The sequence below is a fragment of the Dermacentor andersoni genome, chromosome 10 (assembly GCF_023375885.2).
Source record: "Dermacentor andersoni chromosome 10, qqDerAnde1_hic_scaffold, whole genome shotgun sequence".
NCBI classification, from domain to species: domain Eukaryota; kingdom Metazoa; phylum Arthropoda; class Arachnida; order Ixodida; family Ixodidae; genus Dermacentor; species Dermacentor andersoni.
Genome location: NC_092823.1, coordinates 66,140,853 through 66,161,537, shown reverse-complemented (window position 1 = coordinate 66,161,537; position 20,685 = coordinate 66,140,853). Strand labels below are relative to the sequence as shown.

Here is a 20,685-nt window from a genome sequence, read left to right as displayed (position 1 = left end):
CAGACGTGGATCGTCGAATTCGGTACGTACGCGCAGGGAGAATAAAAAAACTTGTACCGCAGATTGCATTCTCCGATTGCTATGCGTTTGTTGACACGCTACACAGCAAATGAAGTGCATTTTCACGTTTGCTTCGTACGCCTTTGCGAGTTGTCAGTGCTAGGAGGTGTTCGATCCCCAGCAGACGACGAGGTCGTCACAATGTTCTTTTGTAAAATCGCGCTTACGGAGCAGCTTGAATTATTTCAACCTCGGCAAGGGCAAATGACAAGACAGCAAAGCACTCGAAGTTTCAACGTTGCGCTGAACGCGGTACTGTTCAGTTGCATTTTCTTGTCGGTTTTCAAGCATGAATTTCCCGATGCATCTTGAAAGCTTATCTTGCCTCTTATTAAATTTGACAGAGCAAAAGTGTAGGCTATCGTAATGAATTTGCTACGATAGCATTAAATTCGTGGTTTGAATAAAATATTACGTGCATGTTAAGTTGCACCTCTTCTCTGGAGAATTTTTTTTCCTTGCACAGAAACCAATAAACATAGACTATGTTGCGGACTTTGTTCACTTGCTCTGCAAGGTAATTAACTGTACAGCTAGTAGATTAATTAAATTGCTTGCTATAGTGGCAAAGTGACGACGTACCCTCCTGCACAATTATGTAGAACTCGTGCAACAATGCGAAAAGCAGGCAAACGGCCTGTTCTTGTGGGGATAAACCAGTACAAAACGACACGCTGAAGAAAAGTAAATCAAAACTGTGCAGTGAAGTCAGCCAGTACAAGCAGTTCTTGCATGTTCACAGCTGATCAAGTGTGCAGAAACATTCATGCCTTACATGTTTCTAGTAAGTTTCTAATAAGTTTGTGATCACATATATTAGTGTGTAAACCCATATAACGATATCCGCTGCGATTACTATCTTTATAAGTAATGAAATACCATGCTACTTGCAAGAACATACATCACCTGAGGATTTTAGAACAAATTGCTGCATTTCAACTATACACAATCTGTGGTTTATTCAATAAAGGACCACAAACTGGGCTTTTTTTGCAATGACAAACTTATTCCAAACTTTACTTACATACAGGCAAGAAAAAGAAATTATAGACAGACATATCGTTCTTCAACTTGTTCACCTGCCACTGTGGCTATAGCATTCTGCTGCTAACACAAGGTGAGGGGTTGATTTGCCAGCCATGGAAGTCGCATTTCGATGGGAGTCATAGGTAAAAAAAAGCTCTTGCACTTAGATTTAGTTCACCACCTTATATTGAACCCTTAAACTTCAAAATACTATTGCATAGGGGGGCATACTTAAGCAAAATCTAACACCAATAGAAAGCAAAGGGCAGAATTGTAAAACAACCATCTTTCATGATAATTCGAGTGTGTAAATATTCATTGCATCAATATGTATTGTTCAACAGCACTGCACAAATAAGCATGATCAGGTATAGCAAGTACTCTGTCAGGAAGCTGGTTCTACAGATGTATAAATGTCAAGGCATGAATGCTCATACTACGTCGCACACATAGCACAAAAAAAACCTTTTTCAAGAGTTGTCCCTTCTGGCAGATATGAGTGGGCCATAAGCAGCAGAAACTTTATTGCAGGACATTGTGTAATACCGCTTATGAAAGAATGAAGAGAGTGAAGAGGCTTTTAACAGCAGTAGCTCATGCTGCTCTAATAAGAGGAACGATGAGCAAAAACATTTCTGGTAGAGCACTTAAACAGTAACTTTCTGAAAGACAGAAAATTCCAGGTGAGAGTTGGAGGTACATTAGGCCCACACACACCAACAACACAGGCATACTACAAGAAACACTACAGCCTATGGTGTATTACAGTCTATGGGAAAGCTATCTTATACAGAAATCAAGAATGATGCAACAAGCCCTCGACAACACTGCAGACTTTCTTGGCCAGTCTGGCCTCGCTTTCTGATAAGTCAGCTCATATCGACGTTGGCAAAAAAAGAAAGACTAGAATCAAGAACTACCCCAGATTGCACATTGTGATCCACATAGCTGGACAAATATGCCCGCAAGTCAACATCCACAAATCCTCAGCTAGTGTAAGCCCATGACGGCAGAGCCAGCACGTGGGTGAAACAATTATGCAATGCCTGGGCGCAACTTCCACACCTGGCGAAAAGAATAATCTTGAAATAATGGGGGTGGACGAGTGGATACTATAGAAAATCACAGATGCTGTGCTTGTGTCCAAGGTGTGGTACGGTATGCATTACCAGCAGCACACAAAAAAGACAACTCATCGAATACAGGCATCGGGTAGTAATAACAGGTCTTTCCAACTGTACCATGCTTGAAGACCTCCATGAGAAAGAGCTAACGAACAAGCACCTAGACAGAGTAGGGTTGCAGCCTGCAGCACAAATTCTTTGTCTCAAGAGCTCAGAACCTCGTCCCAAGATACTATGCCAGCTAGCATATAAGATGCAAAGACGGCTACCCCTCCCTTCAGAAACACAACCTCGGGAGTACCTGAACTTGAAACATAACAGGCCCATACCGTGGAATATGGGGGCAAACAATTAGGCCAGGAGACTGTATGCAACTGCCAAACACACAGAGGAGGTTGCTAATCATGAAGATGCAAGCAAACATAAGGCACATATAGTACACTGATCTGGCAATAGCAGTGTAACAGTAGTATGACACTACATAAACTTAAACCCCATATAACGTTTCGACAAGTGGACTTGTCTTCTTCAAGGTCCACGTGTGGAAACGTTGGCTCCTACTTTCACCTTGTTTTCATGTTGCTCATCGTCTTGAATTTCCATCTCCTGCCTTCCCCGAGTTTTCCCCAGAAAAAGAAAGACATCTTTGAAGGATAGATAAAATTGGTGCTTGATGCAGCCAAACATAAATAAATATGCTACAGAAAGAAAATAGAGAAAAATTCCAAGTGCAGGAAAAAATCATTACAATTGCCAATCCTGCATGCCGGCACCTTTCAAGAAACACTGTTGTTATTCCAATAGACAGACTGACAGCTTGCTTATGCAAGCACATTCTTCCACTTCCATGCCATTGGGAAAAAAATGAGTTTCCTGGAGGGTAATCACATGCACACTTGGTGATCACAATGTTTTTTTCCCCTGGACTTGTATATCTATATGTATTTTCTCCTTTTCCCGCTTTTATGTTTGGTTTCATCAAGCACTAGTCTTTATCAGGTTTTATTGCTGTACTACTTTGTGGTAACCTTTATAGATCACTGCATTTTCACAATAAACCTTTTAATTAGAAGTTAGCATACCCTGTTCTTACTGCTTCACACTGTACATTCTTGCTACATTGGCCAAATAAAAGATTTTATAAGGTATCATGAGGGCCATTAAAGTGACTTGTTGCGGTCTAAAAAAAAAATGAATAGCCTGGCTGCAAATGGCACCAGAGAACACATAGGACAAACAAGAAAACCGAGATGATCTAACAACCAAAAGTTTAATGTACACACCAAGTAAATGCTCGCTTACAAGCAATAGACTGAACATACACAAAAAGGAGAAGCAAAAATGCATGTGCGTTTCCTGACAGGAAATGCATCCATTTCTAAAGGAGGCCGTGCTGACAAGATTAACCCAGCATTTTTAGATTTACAGCTTCCGTAATTTCTCTAGGCAGCCGATCTGCACAGAATGCTAGCTTCTTCCTCTACAATGCACGCTCAGATGTGGAGAGTGCATTGTTGAGGAAGAAGCTAGCATTCTGTGGAGATCGGCTGCCTAGAGAAATTATGGATGCTGTAGATGCAAATACACTGGGAGAATCTTGTGTCAGCATGGCCGCTGTTACACTTTCAGAGATGGATGCGTTTCCTGTTGGGATCTGTATGGACACACATCAGATCTTGCTTCTGCTTTTTGTGTAAATACGATTTATTGCTTGTCGAACAGCATTTACTCGGCATGTTCAATAAACTTTCATTTGTTAATACACCTCATGATTGTCTTGGTCTCTAGCAGAAAGGCGTTCATTCTTTTTACAGTGAAGCTGTATATGCCTAGGCGAAACACTCATGGTCCGATCCCAAAAACCCTACTGTAGGGGTATGAGCCATTGTTTAAGGGGGTGTGAGCCATTGCATTCGCCTTGCATGATGGACGGAGACATTTCTTGTTGGGTAGACATAGAAATGCTTATGCATTTCAAACATACATTATATCTGCGTATTATTGCAGGGAAGGGACACAGAGGGGGATGGGGTTAAGACAAGATCATGATGTCATTATTATCACAGCAAAGGTGTGGTGGGCCATTGGCTAGACAGATAGTGACGTCGTTTCTCTCTAGCAGCAGTCTCTCCGACTTCCCAATAGGTTCGAAAATGTGTCCCTGTATTTAATTAAATGAAATGTGCAGCCCCAGTGTGTCACTTCGTAACTACAGTGCATAACTGAGTCATAAACATTATGATTAACGCATTACAAAATACAAGTGCGTAACATAATTCAGAAAGACTTTGACGGACCCACTGGATTAACACAATGAACCACTCCATTGCACTTTCTATGATGGTGATCTTGCAAAGTGCAATGTGTGGCATTCCAAATAAAGAATGTGATAAACCCAAGCCAAACATGTGCATAACCTCATTAAGAAACGCAGACATAACCAATAATACAGAAAGACTTGAATAAACCATTGGAATTAACCCAGTGATAAACACCGGGGCTGCACATTTCAGCTTTGCTGGTTCACCGTCTCTACAGGGTGCATGGGCAGTAACTTTTTCTGTTATTGTTTGTTAAGTATTGTATAATGTTGTGCCAGTAAAACATGTTGGGCTAGTTCGTGCAATGTATTGGTACTGCTTTTTTTGCTGGTTTTTTTCTTAATGTTGTGCCCTTCTTCCTTTTGTAACAACTTTTTTATTCCCCCTTGCATAATACTCCAACCTTGCAGCCTGCGAGGTATATAAATAAATAAGTACATAAGCACGTCATGCATTCATTTTGTGCGTGGAACAAAAACGCATTGATAAGCTTAGACATATAGTCATTGCTTCACACTTTCGAAATGAATAATTATAGCTTGCTATCGACATTGAAGCAGCCTTTCGACAGCTAGAAAAGGAATCAGTTTTTCCAGCTCTGAACATTGAATTGCAGGAAATGCAAGCAGGCATAAAATTCTGCCAATGTAATCTGTTTAGGAATACCAAATTGGAATAAACATTGAGGCTTGCATTTGTACTTTCTCTGGCTGAGCAATCTAGTTTGAAATGACTCCCATAAGCATGTCGTAACAATGTTGATCTAATACAGACTAAATGCATGACTAGCTTAAGAAATCTGGATGATTGCTATATATTACAGTGAAGAAACTATAATATCTAATAACATTAATAATATAATAATAATATTTATTTCCACAAAACAGGCTAACCGTGAGAGGCGTGCGAGGCTGAGCTGAAAGCTGAAAAATTCTACGGCAAGTGCGCCTGCCGTGGGCCTACGATCCTGCATTACGAATAGCGCGTATTGATATGGTCTTCTTGTTAGAAGTTCCGAGTATACTACCAGCGCGAGACACGGGACAACAAAGTGGACGAGAAGCGTGTCTTTTAGAATGCTATGTTACAACGTACAGGTTTCTACAAAAGTGACGGTAACTGCTCGAAACATTTGATGCGTCGGCTTTTGCGCCTTTAGAAATATTTAGAGAGGGCTCCCATATATATATTCGCAGCGCAAGCACGGCGATGGACGAACCAGGCTAGCGCTAAGGTTGAATTTCACAACACGATTTTCATTCCACGTCGTAATCACACAGATCGTTTGAGGCTTCGTTCAGGGGCACACGCGGGCGTTAGGGTTGGTGCTTCTTGTTGCGTTTGGCGTAAGAATATGGCTAGGAGCAGGTACCACATATGCGCAATGACGGGCAATATACACGCATCATTTCTCCAGAAGCTGACGCCGAGCACGGGTAGCGCAAGGATCTTGTTGGGCTGACACGACAACTTCGTGGCAGCCGAATTCCGAATACTGCATATACGGTGAGGGTAGCTATATGAACTTGTCGATAGGTCATCTTGTAGATTGTTGTAGCGCAGGCAGAACGAAACGGTCATAGAATGTAGATAAGACAACACACAGCGCTGAACCACCTGCGAACAGCTGTTTACGTGCGCGATGTCGCACTGAACTACAGAAACCGCCGTCGCGCACCCCAAGACAAATCTTAACTAACGTTTTTAAATTAGTAAACGTACATATTATTTGTTTCTAATCAAGAGAAGTCAATAATATTATAGTGTAAACGTTTTATTCACTACAATAAAAGAATTATGCAGCGTGTGCCACGAAGCCGAACGAGACCCTGGCAATAAGCAACCCTGGGCGTCGCACCAGTCGCATTGTTGAAATCGCAATCATGTGAAATGAGCCCTCAAAAAATCGCATTGCGACGCGTGCGACAGCACCGATTTTCGTCGTTGCAGTCGCAGCATGTGAAACAGCCTTAAGTCATATTGAGCCTTGCAAAAGCGTCGAGCATGTGCCAACTTCTGGTAGAGCTCAAAACACACCCTGAATAAAGTCGCTTTTATGTCACAGGCCAGCTGCAGATGCGTGCAATTCACCGCAAGACGAAACTACATGAAACAAAGAGAGCATATACGAAAAAAAGAAAAGTCATACAACGCGCTGAAAACCACGCAGAGCATGAACACACACTTTTTCGAAGCGGAAGGCGTGAACTAGGCTCGAAATAAGAGGTTGTGAGTAGCCGTGGCCCTTACTTCACTAAGCCGTGCGTTCTTTGCCACTTCCTCGAAGTCAGCCCGCCAGATCCTGCGAATCCACACTTCTTTTTGCGTTGCGCCCGCCGGACAGTAAAGCAAAAAGCTTTTTGCCCTCGCTGTGTCTGTTGCGGCAACCGAAGGCGTAGCAGCATGGCATCGCAATTAAGTTCTCGGCCCGAAACATTCTTTTACGCTAACGCACTCCGTCAGTTCGCCTGCCGTACTTTCGTCGCGCAGGCCCAACAATGGAGGTCGGCGCGCGCTGGAAAGAAAAAATATACAAAAGCGCGGCGCCTGCTTCCACATGACACAGATTGGCCAATGGGGGAGCGGAGGAGGCTGGGGCGACAGGAAGCGTGGAGGAGGAGGCGCCAGGGTGAGCGGGGTGGCGGAAAGATCTAAGAATGGCGCTACTTTTGAAAAATTGAGGGGCTTTACGCGCATGAAGCAGCTAGCGCCATCTTGTGGCGCGCTGCGCCAACGTTGGCTGCGCCTACTCGTGCGCGGGCGGGGCGAGACGCGCTGCGCGGTAATGGCGGCAGATACGAACTTACGGAGGTAAACATCGCCTCGTCTCGACATCGTTCGTTTCAGGGAACTAAGCAACGCAAACGTTACGATTATTTGGCACGGAAAACGCCGTCCAGACTGCAAAATTTTGATCGTTATATCCGATATGCGGTGAATAACCTATCGTTATAAATGGTTTTTTTCCCCATAGACCTAATGCATAAAATGACACTCTCATGTCGACCCATCGTTATAACCGATATATCGTTATATGTGGTATCGTTATAAGTGGACTGCACTGTATGGGACTTATATATCAATAATTCAAAATATAAAATATGCCTACCTGATGTTTACCTGCACTTGTCAGACTCAGGCCATTTCCGGAAATAATAAAAATGGGCACTTTCCCAGTTTGTATCTCCAAGGCCATGTCAGACACAAAAAAGCTTGCTTACTTTTTCCACACTAACACCACAAGTCAACTCTCGCTGTGGAATGGTCTTTGATGTACCGTATTTATTCGAATATAAGGAGAGGTCTTTCGTTCTGTAGGTCATCATTGTATCGGTCACTTCGTTGTGAAGGTCGCGCACAGCACCGCTTGCAATAGAACCAGGTTGGAATTATTCCTTCGTTATACAGGCCATTTCATTGCAGACGTGTGTTCTTTGTAGATGCGCTCGACTGTATTATATCTGGTTAATTTCTGGAACTGTTCAATTCGGTCTAAAAATTATTATTCACATATCCCTACCCTGTGTTGCTATAATTAGAAGCAAGGGTGGTGCTACCCTCTGTGTGGGTTTCTGCAGAGGCGCATCAACCAGCGTGAGATTGGCGGAGACTCCAAGCACCAGATCTGTCCCGTTTAGCATGAGATGTGACTGCAGCTGTGTAACAGCCCTTTCTGGCTACAAAAACGTGGCAACACATTGCTAATGCCTTCTGTCGTGCATTCCATACAAGAATGTTACAAGAGACACTGCTCTTTTGCATTGGCAGTATTTACAAATTTCCAGTGGTTTTTGTTGTTGTTGTTGTTTGTTGTTGTTGTTGTTCATCGGCTTCACACATCAATTCAGTCTTTGCGTTTCCAAGTTTGCTGCTGTTTGCTGCTTACGTGCTGCATCTCTATCCCCAGAAAGGAAATGTTTGTCATCCGTCCCTCCCTTTTGGCGTGTCTGCTGGATTTTTACTAAAGTTGATAGGTTTGCAAGTATACAATACTCCTGTAGCTGCAGCAGTGAGGGAGTGGCTATCTAACCTTACCACAGGGAATGACGAAAACTAGTCCAAGTTTCCCAAAAGACTTTGCAAAAATGCGTTGTGCAGGCAGCCATGTCTCCAGTGCAAGTGTTCAAGCAGTCCAAATAGAGAGAAACTATGCACAACGCTGCTAACATTCATAAGTGCTGCCATCTAGTGGTGTCGAAAATTCCAATTAAAAGCAACCATATGGTACACTAGTTGTTGGTTCACACTGCGAGGCAGGTTTCCTCATGAGGACTATATTTGTAGAGGAGATCTGGATTTGCAAAAGTGAGATGTCATTACCACTGTTGCGTGGACGTGAGAATTTGACTAAATTAAAGTTAGGGTTTCAGTCGGCATCAGTGGCACTCGTGTGGCCCAGTTTCGACATAACTGAAGGACCACCTGTCGGTAATGGTAACAAGTTTAACTACTCTTAAGATTTTATCTGTTACAAAAATGAAATTATTGGTTTTCCGTTTACGACACCTACTAAGCTGCATCAGTGTGGCTTATATGGCTGTAGAAAATGGTGATCAATAGTGATCAAGCCTCGCAGTTCACTTCTTTTGCGTGTGACCTTATTCGAGGAAAGCCTTGTCAGCAATTCCTCACAATTTCTCCAAATTGCAGGAAGCGTAGAAAACGGCGTGGCCACATCTCACGAGAACGGCACCGATGCAATCAAAGAAGAGCGTCCCAACCAGCCAACCGAGGGATCCAGTGGCTCTCGTGACGAGGTCAAGGTCGAGAAGCCGGCCGGACGAAGCGGCCTGCTCTCTTCAGTGTCGCAGTGCATCCTGGAGCGCCTGCGGAGCAGCGTTGATGATGTGAAGGAGGAGCCTCGCAATGAGTGTGCCTACTGGCCATCCGGATGGAGGTCACGATTGTGCCACTGCATACAGTGCTTGGTAAGCGTCATAATCCATAGTCCATGACCATGAGACCATAGCTGTAGTCCTTGAGCTGCGGTGGCCTTCTGCTGCTATTAAGGGAGGTCGGAGCGAAACGGCAAGGATGCTAGTATACCCAGATTTAGGCTGCCTGTTGACACTGGCAAACTTCTGCTATAGCAAAGAACAAAGCCTGTTGGGAACAGAATTCTTGGTTTGCTGTCCTTGTTGACCCCAGTTTCATTGTTTTGTTTGCCTCGTAGGCCATGTACAACGAACAGCACTGCCTGTTCCTGTTGGACGAGGAGGACACGGTCCACTCGTACGAGGAGAAAGGGAAGGCAGCCCGTGCACAGGCACCTGCTGGTGACCCCCTCATGTCGGCCCTGGGGACGTTGGGACGGGTCCAGCAGATCGAAGCCATTCATGGTACGAACAAAGACATCGTGCATCACGACTGTAAAGAGTATGCTGCTGTTGGTATGCTCATTGCAAGCCTTGTGCCTTTCTAAGTGTACATATTTTGCGTGAAGGTTTGAATGTACAGCATTCAAAAATGGGGCTATTAATTCATAATCCATCATTAACAGCGATGTTAATCAGTAAGATTGCTTCAACAATGGAGAGGTGCAGCTTGAGTGAGTACCTTTTTACTCCGCTGTCTTTTGTATTATGTTGCTGTGATTCGTTTTCTTGTGAGCACTGCGTGAGTACAGGGCGTAAGCCTAGGCATGAGCCTTCAAAATCTCGGGTGGAGCAATACACTGCCTCAGATATCAGAGGCAATGCTAAAACCAGCTGTGCAGAGGTTTCCCTTTCTTTCTTGCTCTTAACAAACTGTGGGATTAGCTTTACAATAAGCCACCCGTGTTCGACGGCCAGATCCACGTTCTAGTCATGGCCATGATGAGATCCATTTTAGACTTGAAACTGATGTGCATATACACACATATCAATAAGACGAGGTATAATACAGAACAAGCAGATATTTGTCAGAAGTTGTGTACACTGCAAGGACTCAAATTCAGCTTGGCTTCTTTTAGACTTTTTTTTTTTTCTAGAGAATGACCGAGTTGCCGAAAGGAGCACAAGTCAGTGTATTTGAGCAGTAATGTTATCTATGCTGCAGTTTGAGCACAACAGAAATTAAAGGGAGGTTCAACTGTTAAGGCCTAGTTTCTCCACAAGTAATATGTATTTTTCTGGCAAAAAAAAAAAAAAAAGAATCATTCAGAGACCTACTAGAAAGTACTGCATGATTCTAGTACTAACTGTAGCAGAAATTAGCGTTTCACTTTATGTGCTGTATGGTTCACTCCTGAAGCGAACATCAAAATATGTTGAGGTAGACTTAACTCAATGCCTCTCAGCTTATTGGAGAAGAAGGGTCTGATGTATCCTTGGTTATTGGATCTCGGTTCATTTGAAAAAATCGGTTAGTTCATAGAACCAGGGTGTTACCAACCGGGAAAACTGGGAATTCTCAGGGATTTTTAAGTCTGGAAGTACTCGGGTAAATCTCATGGAATTTGTGCTTCTATCAGGGAAAATTAGCTGTAATTTGATGGAAAGGGAACGAAAGTCACGCTAATGCTGGCTCAAGTAACGTAGAGGAATCATAACAGATCCTCTTTGGTGCTGTGTCGTCAGTTGCTAGTGTACAGTCGACAGATATTCCAGACACCCAACTTTTGGGACATGCCAAATAATTCGTACAGCTTTGCGGCACCACCACGTACCTCATAGAGTCAATGTATACGAACATCTGAAATTTTGGATGCAAGAACCCTTTGCTCTCCAATTTTCTGGACTTTTTGCCATGACCGCAGGTCTGAACCATTTAATGCCCCTTCGGACCTGCGGTCATGGCAAAGTAACGCAGCCGCCCATGGACGGTAGTGTTTAGTTAATTATTTACTTAGGTAGCGCATTTGCTTGCTTTCTTCATGGCGACCAGTTGGCTTGATTATCTGGTTTCTGAGAAACCTGTGTGGGTTTCCTTGTAACTTCATGCTATACTACTCACATGGATGGCAATTTTTCCATGTCATGAGTTTTGCTTGCCTTGCAGGTTTCCGTAGAAGTGATGTGCCGTAACCTAATAGTGTTACACAATGTCAAATAAGGAACAACTTTCCTCCGTATGCCTGTATTTAACTCATATTGGCCTTTACCAAGCTGCTCCAAAACGCGCGTTTATTGCTCCAAGATAGGCAATTCCTGCTCCAAACCTGCTCCAAAGTGCAAAATTTGCTGCTCCCAGAGATGCTCCAAAGCGTCCTTGGTCGCTTCCGTCCCTGTGAAGTGACAGTAGAGGCCTGACCTTATGCCAGGGCGAGTGCTGAGAACCACAGTGGAGGAGAGAACGGTCTTCGTGGGGCAACACGCTCGTGACAGGGATGAGGCGATCACGCCCACAGCTGGAGCTTTCCTGTGGAGAATCTAGACAACACCGCTGATGCTGTTTGGGGAGAGGGAAGGGGGGAGAAGGGAAGACGGTCATTCTGGGGAGTCCTAGGCGGGAGTGCATATTCAGGCATACCCTCTTCCAGCTGCAGCTGATGCGTGTGTCCTTTCACTGCAGGCTACAACAATCTCAAGACGGAGCTTGTGGACTTCCTGAAGAAGTTTGCGGACAACCGGAAGGTGAGCCAGGTTTACAGAATACGTAAAGGTGCAGTGGGAAAGCTTCAACTTCTAATGCTGTCTCGCTCAAACTGTAATTGAGAAACTTAGCATAGTGAACTACTCGGCAGCCTTCGGTTTCTGGGTCCAGACATTGCTTGCAAGAATATGCCAGCTCCCTCCACGCATCCCTCAGATTCAGTCCTTTAAAAGATTCTGCAGTAGACACCCGTTGCTGCGGCTTAATGGCTAAGGTGTTGTGCTGCTAAGCACGAGGTTGCAGGATCGAATCCCGGCCGCGGCGGCCTCATTTCAGTGGGGCCGAAATGCAGAAATGCCTGTGTCCCGTGCGTTGGGGGCACGTGAAAGCTCCTCTGGTGGTCAAAATTAATCCGGAGTTCCCCACTACAGCATGCCTTGTAATCAAATCGTGGTTTTGGCATGTAAATCCCCACTATTCATTCATTCGTTCTGCAGTAGACATTACAATTCTTTCACCAAAGATGGAGCCTTTGAACAACTAAACCATACTTTGTGATTTCTTTATGGATCCACGTTGTTTCCGTAAAGAAACATCCATTATCATTACCAACGCATTGAACTTTGATCAACTGTAATGAATAATTGTTCATCTGGAAACCCAGCTGCGGAGGTCGTCATCAGACTGTTTAGGTTCCCTGCAAGACGGAGGCCCTCTCTTAGTGATATCCAATTACTCCTGTCTTGAACTAGCTGACCCAATCCTGTGCCCAAAAATTTCCTAATTTTATCACGCCACCTACTTCTCTACAGTCGTCGACTGTGCCTCCCTTCCCTTGGCACCCATTCAGCAACTCTAATAAAGTTCTCGTGTCCGCCCTAGGCATTACATGGCCTGCCCAGCTTCATTTCTCTCTATTAATGTCAACTAGAATATCGGCTATCCCCATTTGACCTCTGATGCACACTGCTATCTTCCTGTCTCTCAACTATTTCGCTAACGCAAGAAAATGGTCGTTCTTTTATAGGTCTCGGAAAAAATTATTTACCACTACAAATAATATTCCAGCACACTTTCCAGTATAGCATATTGTGCATAATGAAATGCTCTTTCCAAAAACATACGTTGCCGAACAAAGGAATTTATTAGGTAAAACATAAAGATACTAGAAAGCGCCATATTTGCTGCCAGTTGACAAAAACAATAAAACATATCTACAAAAGGATTAATATCAAAAGAAAATTCAGAATATACATTTCAGAGATAAATAACTCAGGAATAGTGTCTGAAAAAATAAATGCTCAGTACACCGCCGTTCTTCAGATACAAAGAAGAAACTAAGACCGGCTCATTGACACATGCAATGCAGTGAAGCAGTTCCTGGATTTTGTGAAGCATAGGTGCACTCCGCATTTTCCCCACAAGATATCTGGTTTTTGTTCAACTTTGTAGCCCTCGTAACACATTTTGCAGTTCCACCTTTTCGGCTTCTTCCGAGGATGGTTCGATGAGAAGTCCAAGTAACATACTTCACCAGTTTGTCTAGAGTCGTGCACCTTTTCCAGGACTGGTCGCTCTCATCGTAGCTGGGCAACTACAAGATTGTGCATCCAAGCATACCTTTTTGCAGATTGTCTTGATCACCTCTGCAGAGAAGAAGAGTAGAAAGAAATCCCATGCCATTGCAAACTGTCTTGCGCTGACCCGTAGTGCTGGGCCAAGATGTGCTATGGGCAGCATTTTTGGCGTTAACGGAAGTTTCTTTGCTGCCGATGGCAGCACATCATAACCATGCGAAGTGTGCACCCTGAAGATAATTACTAGAGCTCTTAGGTTGTGAAAAAGAGCGCCAGATAAGCGCAAACAAGGAAAGAGACCGCTAAATGCCGTAAAGGAAAGTCGCCGGTGAACAGCTGTGGATGTCCCATGCTGACTCAAAATATTGTCGCCGTCAGAGCTTGAATCTGCTTTGCTGTCACCTTCGAAATCATAACTTGATTCCTCATCACTAAATTGAAGTGTGGGTGCAGCATAGTTTCGAGCACAACGCTTTTGTTGCGACGCAGCCGCGCGGGACGACATAATGGCATAATGGGAGCGACTTTCGATGACCGCACAGCAGCACAGTGACACCGGCAGCACCTCTTGCCTGGATTTTACAAGAGAAGCGAAATTGAAACTCTCGGGAAACTTGTTGGAAATGCCAGGTCCACATGTTGGACATTCGGCGGCCCTTCAGCAACACACTTTGGCGGAATAAAACAACTGGGACTCCAAACCAAAGCTCACTAGTGATCAGCTAGCATCATTCTTGGTTAATTATCACCGCTAGCACTGTTGGACGGCGAATCCGGCAGCATAATTTGATCTTTAACTTGCTGGGAGTCATTTCATTACAAAATTTTGATGTTAGTGCAGCGTAATCGTGAGCGGCATGCTTTTTTCTCAAGCCTGGCAGAAGGTAACAGCCACACCTCTTTTCGCTACAACATACGCGCATTAGTACGCAAATCGGTCCATCAAAAATCACATCTCGAGAGCGTTAAAACTTAAACTGATTCTGAAAGTTCAGTGCCTCTACTAACTACTGGGTGGCCTTAACTCTTTCTTTACCATGCCTATTCACATCGGTCACTGATGATCGATGCTTTAGATAGCTAATTTCGACATGTTGGAGCCGTTTCTCATCCACTTCAAGCCATCCAATAAGTACAGGCACTGAACTTTCAGAATCGGTTAAAATTTTCATGCTCCGGCAACATTGTGATTTTTGATGGACCTTTCCGCAAACTCATGTGCATATGTTGTAGTGAATAGAGGCATGGCTGTCACCTTCTGCTGGGCTCAAGCAAAAAGCGTGCCGGTCGCGATTATGCTGCACTAGCATCAAAACTTTGTAATGAAATGACTCCCAGCAAGTTAAAGATTAAATGATATTGCAGGATTTGCCGTCCAACAGCGCTAGCGGTGATAATTAACCAAGAATGATGCCAGCTGATCACTAGTGAGCTTTGGTTTGGAGTCCCAGTCCTTTTATTCCGCCAAAGTGTGTTTCTGAAGGGCCGCCACACATCCAACATGTGGACCTGGCATTTCCAACAAGTTTCCCAAGTGTTTCATTTTCACTTCTGTCGTAAAATCCAGGCAAAGGGTGTGGTGTCACTGTGGAGTTATTGACAGTCGTTCCCATGGGGTCGTCCCGCGCAGCTGCATCCGCACTTCAATTCAGTGATGAGGACTCGAGTCATGATTCTGAAGATGACAGCAAAGCAGATTCAAGCTCTGACGGCGAGAATATTTTGAGTCAGCATGGGACATTTACAGCTGTTCACCGGCGACTTTCCTTTACAGCCTTGAGCGCTTACCTGGCTATGTTTTTGCACGACCTAAGAGCTCTAGTGATTATCTTCAGGGTGCGCACTTCACATGGTTATGATGTGCTGCCATCGGCAGCAAAGAAACTGCCGTTCACGCCAAAAATGCCGCTCGTAGCACATCTCGGCCCAGCACTACGGATCAGCGCAAGACAGTTTACAACGGCGTGGGATTTCTTTCTACTCTTCTTCTCTGCACAGGTGATAAAGACAATCTGCAAAACTGCGAAAAGATACGCTTCGACGCACAATCTTGTAGTTGCCCAGCTACGCTAGGAGGGATCAGTCCTGGAAGAGGTGCACGACTCTAGACAAACTGGTGAAGTACGTTACTTGGACTTCTCATCGGACCATCCTCGGAAGATGCCGAAAAGGTGGAACTGCAAAATGTGTTACGAGGACTGCAAAGTTGAACAAAAACTAGACATTTTCTGGGAAAAGTGCGGAGTGCACCTATGCTTCACAATATCCACGAACTGCTTCACTGCATGGCATGTGCCAATGAGCCGGTCTGTTTCTTCTTTGTATCTGAAGAACAGCGGTGTACTGAGCATTTATTTTTTCAGACACTATTCCTGAGTTGTTTATCTCTAAAATGTATATTCTAAATTTTCTTTGATATTAATGTTTTTGTAGATACGTTTTTATTGTTGTTTTTGTCAACTGGTAGCAAAAATGGCGCTTTCTAGTATGTTTGTTTTACCTAATAAATTTATTTGTTTGGAAACATGCTTTTGGAAAGAGCATTTCATTATGCACAACATACTAAGCTGCAATGTGTGCTGCAATATTATTTGTAGTGGTAAATAATTTTTTTTCAAGACCTATAGAAACTACAATTTTCTTGTGGTAACAAAACAGTTAAGTGGGTAAGAAACGGCTCCAACATGTCAAAATGGCGATCTAAAGCATCGATCACTGGCGATCGATTTGAATAGGTGCAGTAACGAAAGTTAAGCTTACACCTGGCATTTTTCATGCCATCACTTGTTGCATGCTTCTTAACTTTTTCTCAAACTTCATTGGTAACCTCCAGATTTCTACCCAGCAGAAGTACTGGTGTTTATTCGTTTTTTGTACTAAGCGTGTCCTTCTGCTAATGCTAGGTCGTGAGAGAAGAGGACGTTCGGGAATTTTTCAGCGGAATGGAAGCCCGCAAGCGCCGGAAGACATCTGCAGTGCCGTATTTTTGCCGGTAGATGGGTGCCTCATGTGGACTGCACTCTTGTGTTCATTTGTGACTGATGGCAACACACTGTTGCTTGTTCGTGTAACTCTCTGTTCATGTACATGCGTTTTATCTTTGACATTGAGTAAACCCCAGGACGCTGCTGCCCGTAGTGCATGTTTCTGGGACGACAACTGTATATTTGCACCAGTGCATGTCGTGCACGAATGCATGCGACAAAACGTGGCTGTGGCTGTGTATAGTAGGATGTCTGCAGAAATAAAAATGTTGTGTGCAAAGATTCGCAAACTGTTATTTGTGCTTGTGTCTTTGTTACATTTACTGGCGTCCTTGGTTGTCATGTAAGTACTGCTGTGAAGCACCAGCTACAAGATAGAAAAGTATTTGAACTTTATTTGTATCTATACAACGTACAGATAGCAGGGGCACAGACAAAAAGCCATAAAATCGGCTTGGCTAGGTCTGTGTCCCTTATTGGTTTCTTTGGCATCACGTAGCAATGCGTGCACAAGTACAAGATGAACAATAAAAAATATAAACAATATGTGGATAAATGGGACTATTTATACGAAGTTACTTCGCACTGCGGCGAAAAAATTGACATGAATGCAGATATAGTATTGTCATACAAGTTACGAAAAACACGAACAGGAAAACAACAAAATGCAGACATTATGAATCTCTTTTCATTTACGGGTTTATTGCTTCAAATATGCCTCATACAGGTAATTTTTCATTGTAATTTCTGGAAACCTCACGTTCTTGGTCAAAGTAGCAAACGTGTGAATTATCTGAATGATCGGCATCGCTTTGGTGGCCTCGAAAGAGGCCTTTTAAAAATTTCAAGAAGGCCGTCGCGGCAGCCTGTCAGCTTGGAGCTGATGCTGAGGAGAGATTGCCACAACCATCTCGCCACGTACTTCTCACTGGCTTGCACGAGAATAGCCTACGTTCATCAGCCATGCGTACTTTACGCAAAGCTTGCCTACATCCTCCAAGGCATCCAAGTGCTCCACGTAGTGCAGCGGAAGGTTTCTCGCGAGAACGAAGCCCCCAGAGGGACTGAATCGTCTGCCAGGCCTACTGTGAGGACAACATTGATGCAGCCTGCCCTACTGCGTCATCACTGCCGTCGTTGCCGTCGCTTTCTGATGCAAGCATGCTCGCGACAATCGTCTCATCGGTTAGAAGTTTCCAAATCTATAGCCATGCCCTTTCTTTTCACCGGCAATGTTATGCATTGCTGATGGTCGGCGGGCGGATCAGCAATTTTCTGCTTCGGCGGCGAGTCAAGCGAAGCTGAGAAACCACGTGGCCAGGAACGTCTTCGATGCAATCAACAAAAACGTACGCAAGCGATTAAGCTGTTCACAGAACTGCGCTGAATGAGGAGCCAGCGAGCAACATGTGAGCAATCTGCTTGTGGCGCAGTTGGCACAGTCCATTGGTGTTCTGGAAGGTGAGGCAGCATAAACCTATGGGCATAGCCCATTCGTGTTCGGAGGGGAGGAAGGGCGGCAGGAGAGAGTCCTACGTAGAAGGCTGGAAAATGAGCGTGCGGTGGCAGTGCAGCATGCAGCTGCTCGAATTTCTCGTTTTTTTTTTGTTTTTTTTTTCTTTTCAAGGATTTCACTACCTTTCGGCACGGACACCCAGCAGCCAGACTTCATTGTTGCAACCGATAATGCGGCATTGTAGTAGGCAGGTTATTTCACCATGGAAAACATACAAAAATCGACAATGCCGCAGCTTCTCATTGTTATAACTGATATATAGTTAAAACTGGTATCGTTATAAGTGGGTTCGACTGTAGTTGAAATTTATTTGTCCCCTCTATATATAACATAGTGAAAGCACTGAAGGAATATATGTTTGAGCCATTATAAAAATGCAGAGTGCATGTGTAAACGACTTCATGAACAAAAGGTTTTCATCGAGAAGCTATTATAGCCTAGAATTAAGTAAGTTCGCAGTATTGCTTATTAATAGCAGAGCACCTCAAAAGAAAATCTGCTCTCGCTTTCAGTTTATTGTTGCTGTCTGCATTTGCCATGGAGAATTTCTACATAGTTCCGCTTGCGCTGCGAAAGTAACTAGCAGTCACTGAAGGTACAGTACACACTGCAACTGTGTCCGAGCACAATCCGTTTGCTCCACAACGACAATGTTGGCGACGTTTTGTTCTGGACAGCACACGTTGACTATGCGCACAGTGTACAGTTGAGCCGTCCATGCATACTGTTGACCGAGTAAGCTGCACCAAATTAATGCAAGAGGCATCGCCTCCTCTCTTAGAAATGCAGCAATAATGACTCTGGCCTAAACCTGTGGTCGAACTGGTTCGGATAGATTCCTCAAAAAGTTTCTGTTTGGGTTCAGCTCCAAGATGTTGGAAAAAATTGTGGTTTGGTTTACTTCCTGTCCAAGTGAAAATAAAAGTTCTGTTCCGGTTCAGTTCGACACCATTGTTCATTGCCATTATGGTTAAACAACAAGTTTACCCCTGGTAATTTTAGTATTAGTCTGTGGTGGCAACATGTGATTGTGTCTAACTGGTGTATATAGAGTCTATTTCACTCGCCTGCTTGTGTAAGCACATCAGGGATGTAAATAAGGTGTTTCCTCTAACAGCAGGATGACTCTATAACCTGAAAATAGTATGTTCTTTTTGTCTAGGTAATGGCATAGGTGTCTTGCCAGGTTAAAAGAAGGCTCAATGGTGGTGCCATTTGCGCCATTTTGCTGCAATTCGACTTGCCTGCTCCTGGCTGCACCCACTCAAGTGCCATTTGCGTCAACTGCACAAAAGTGAGGCGTTTTCACGGCAATGTAATGCTTTCGGTAGGGTTGTGCAACTACAGTCAACGACCGATTTTCTGGACGCCTTCGCAGCACCACCGCGGTACCCCATAGGTCAATGTATAGAAGAACGTCTGAGATTTCGGATGCAAAAACCTTTCGCCGTAGCCTTCACCACAGGTCCGAAATGGCATTGATCCATGCATTCATGGAAGCCACCACGGCCGCCTTACGATTATCTCGCCACCTTGAACAGGCGCTCTCACATGCAGATACGCTGGCAGCCATACCTACCACCGTGGCAATGCTAGGCATGGCTACTGCGACGTTCGCTACCAAAGTTCTTGCTGTTCGGTGCTGTGTTGTCATTAAAACAATCTGCCGCTGTTAGCAATGGCTTCGAAGCTCGGAAAGCACGACGTGTTGCATAATTCCGGTTTCCGAAAGTCAGCTTTGCCTCAATATAGCAGTGTTGCACAGTGAAGCTGCACACCAAAACGCAATTGTCACGGGACACGAGTGTACCCGACGTCTCCCGTCACAGTACGAGCACCGATATGCCTGATAAGTGTACTGGCAGGCCTTCATAGCTATTTCAGACGTGCCTGTGGCAATTTGAGCCCTTGGGGGCAAGGTAGCGCTTCGAAAGATTGGTTGGGTATCGGCGACAAAAGTTTGGTTTTATGCTGAATCAACTTGTATCTATTCGCAGAGGTCACATGACACACTGGAAGCGACAAACTGCCACGCAACGAAAGCAAGTATGTGGGATGGCACGAACGTTGTTCTCAGCCGCCATCGCAATCTTTGCGACACACCGTACAGAGGAATCTCGTATTTCGGCGTCATTCATAGATGATTAGTCTCTTGTCAAGCTTCTAGCATTGTTATTGGGCGTAATAGTAGGTGGGATGGTACGAACGTTGTTCTCAACCGCCATCACAATCTTTGCGACACACCGTGCGGAGGCATCTCATATTTCGGCGCCATACATAGATGATTAGTCTGTCAAGCTTCTAGCATTGTTATTGGGCGTAATACACATTTTGTCTTGTCAAAGCTTATCAAAGCATCTGTTATTTGGAATGCACACAAGACATTTGCCATCACTTGTCTTGTGCCTGATGGCGCAAATTGTTCTAGCTCATTTGTAATTTTATGTCTGTCTAGCGCCCAGGCGCATATTCTTGTTCTCATTAGCGTACGAAATTTTATTTAAATGTTTGCAAAACCAGGTTCCTTGCCCACCCAAATAAAGATGTCTGCAACATACCGCG

At 44.2% G+C, this 20,685-nt stretch overlaps 1 protein-coding gene across 1 annotated transcript in view; it reads left to right on the top strand.

Moving 5' to 3' along the window:
* LOC126543982 (putative E3 ubiquitin-protein ligase UBR7) overlaps nt 1-16,889 on the top strand; it is a 32,686-nt gene extending 15,797 nt beyond the window's left edge. The window contains exons 8-11 of the mRNA XM_050191159.3: nt 9,182-9,459; nt 9,705-9,870; nt 12,026-12,087; nt 16,527-16,889. Of these exons, the coding sequence (XP_050047116.1) occupies nt 9,182-9,459; nt 9,705-9,870; nt 12,026-12,087; nt 16,527-16,619 (599 nt within the window). The 3' untranslated portion in view covers nt 16,620-16,889. The remainder of the gene's footprint in view (nt 1-9,181; nt 9,460-9,704; nt 9,871-12,025; nt 12,088-16,526) is intronic.
* Nucleotides 16,890-20,685: the final 3,796 nt, after the last annotated feature.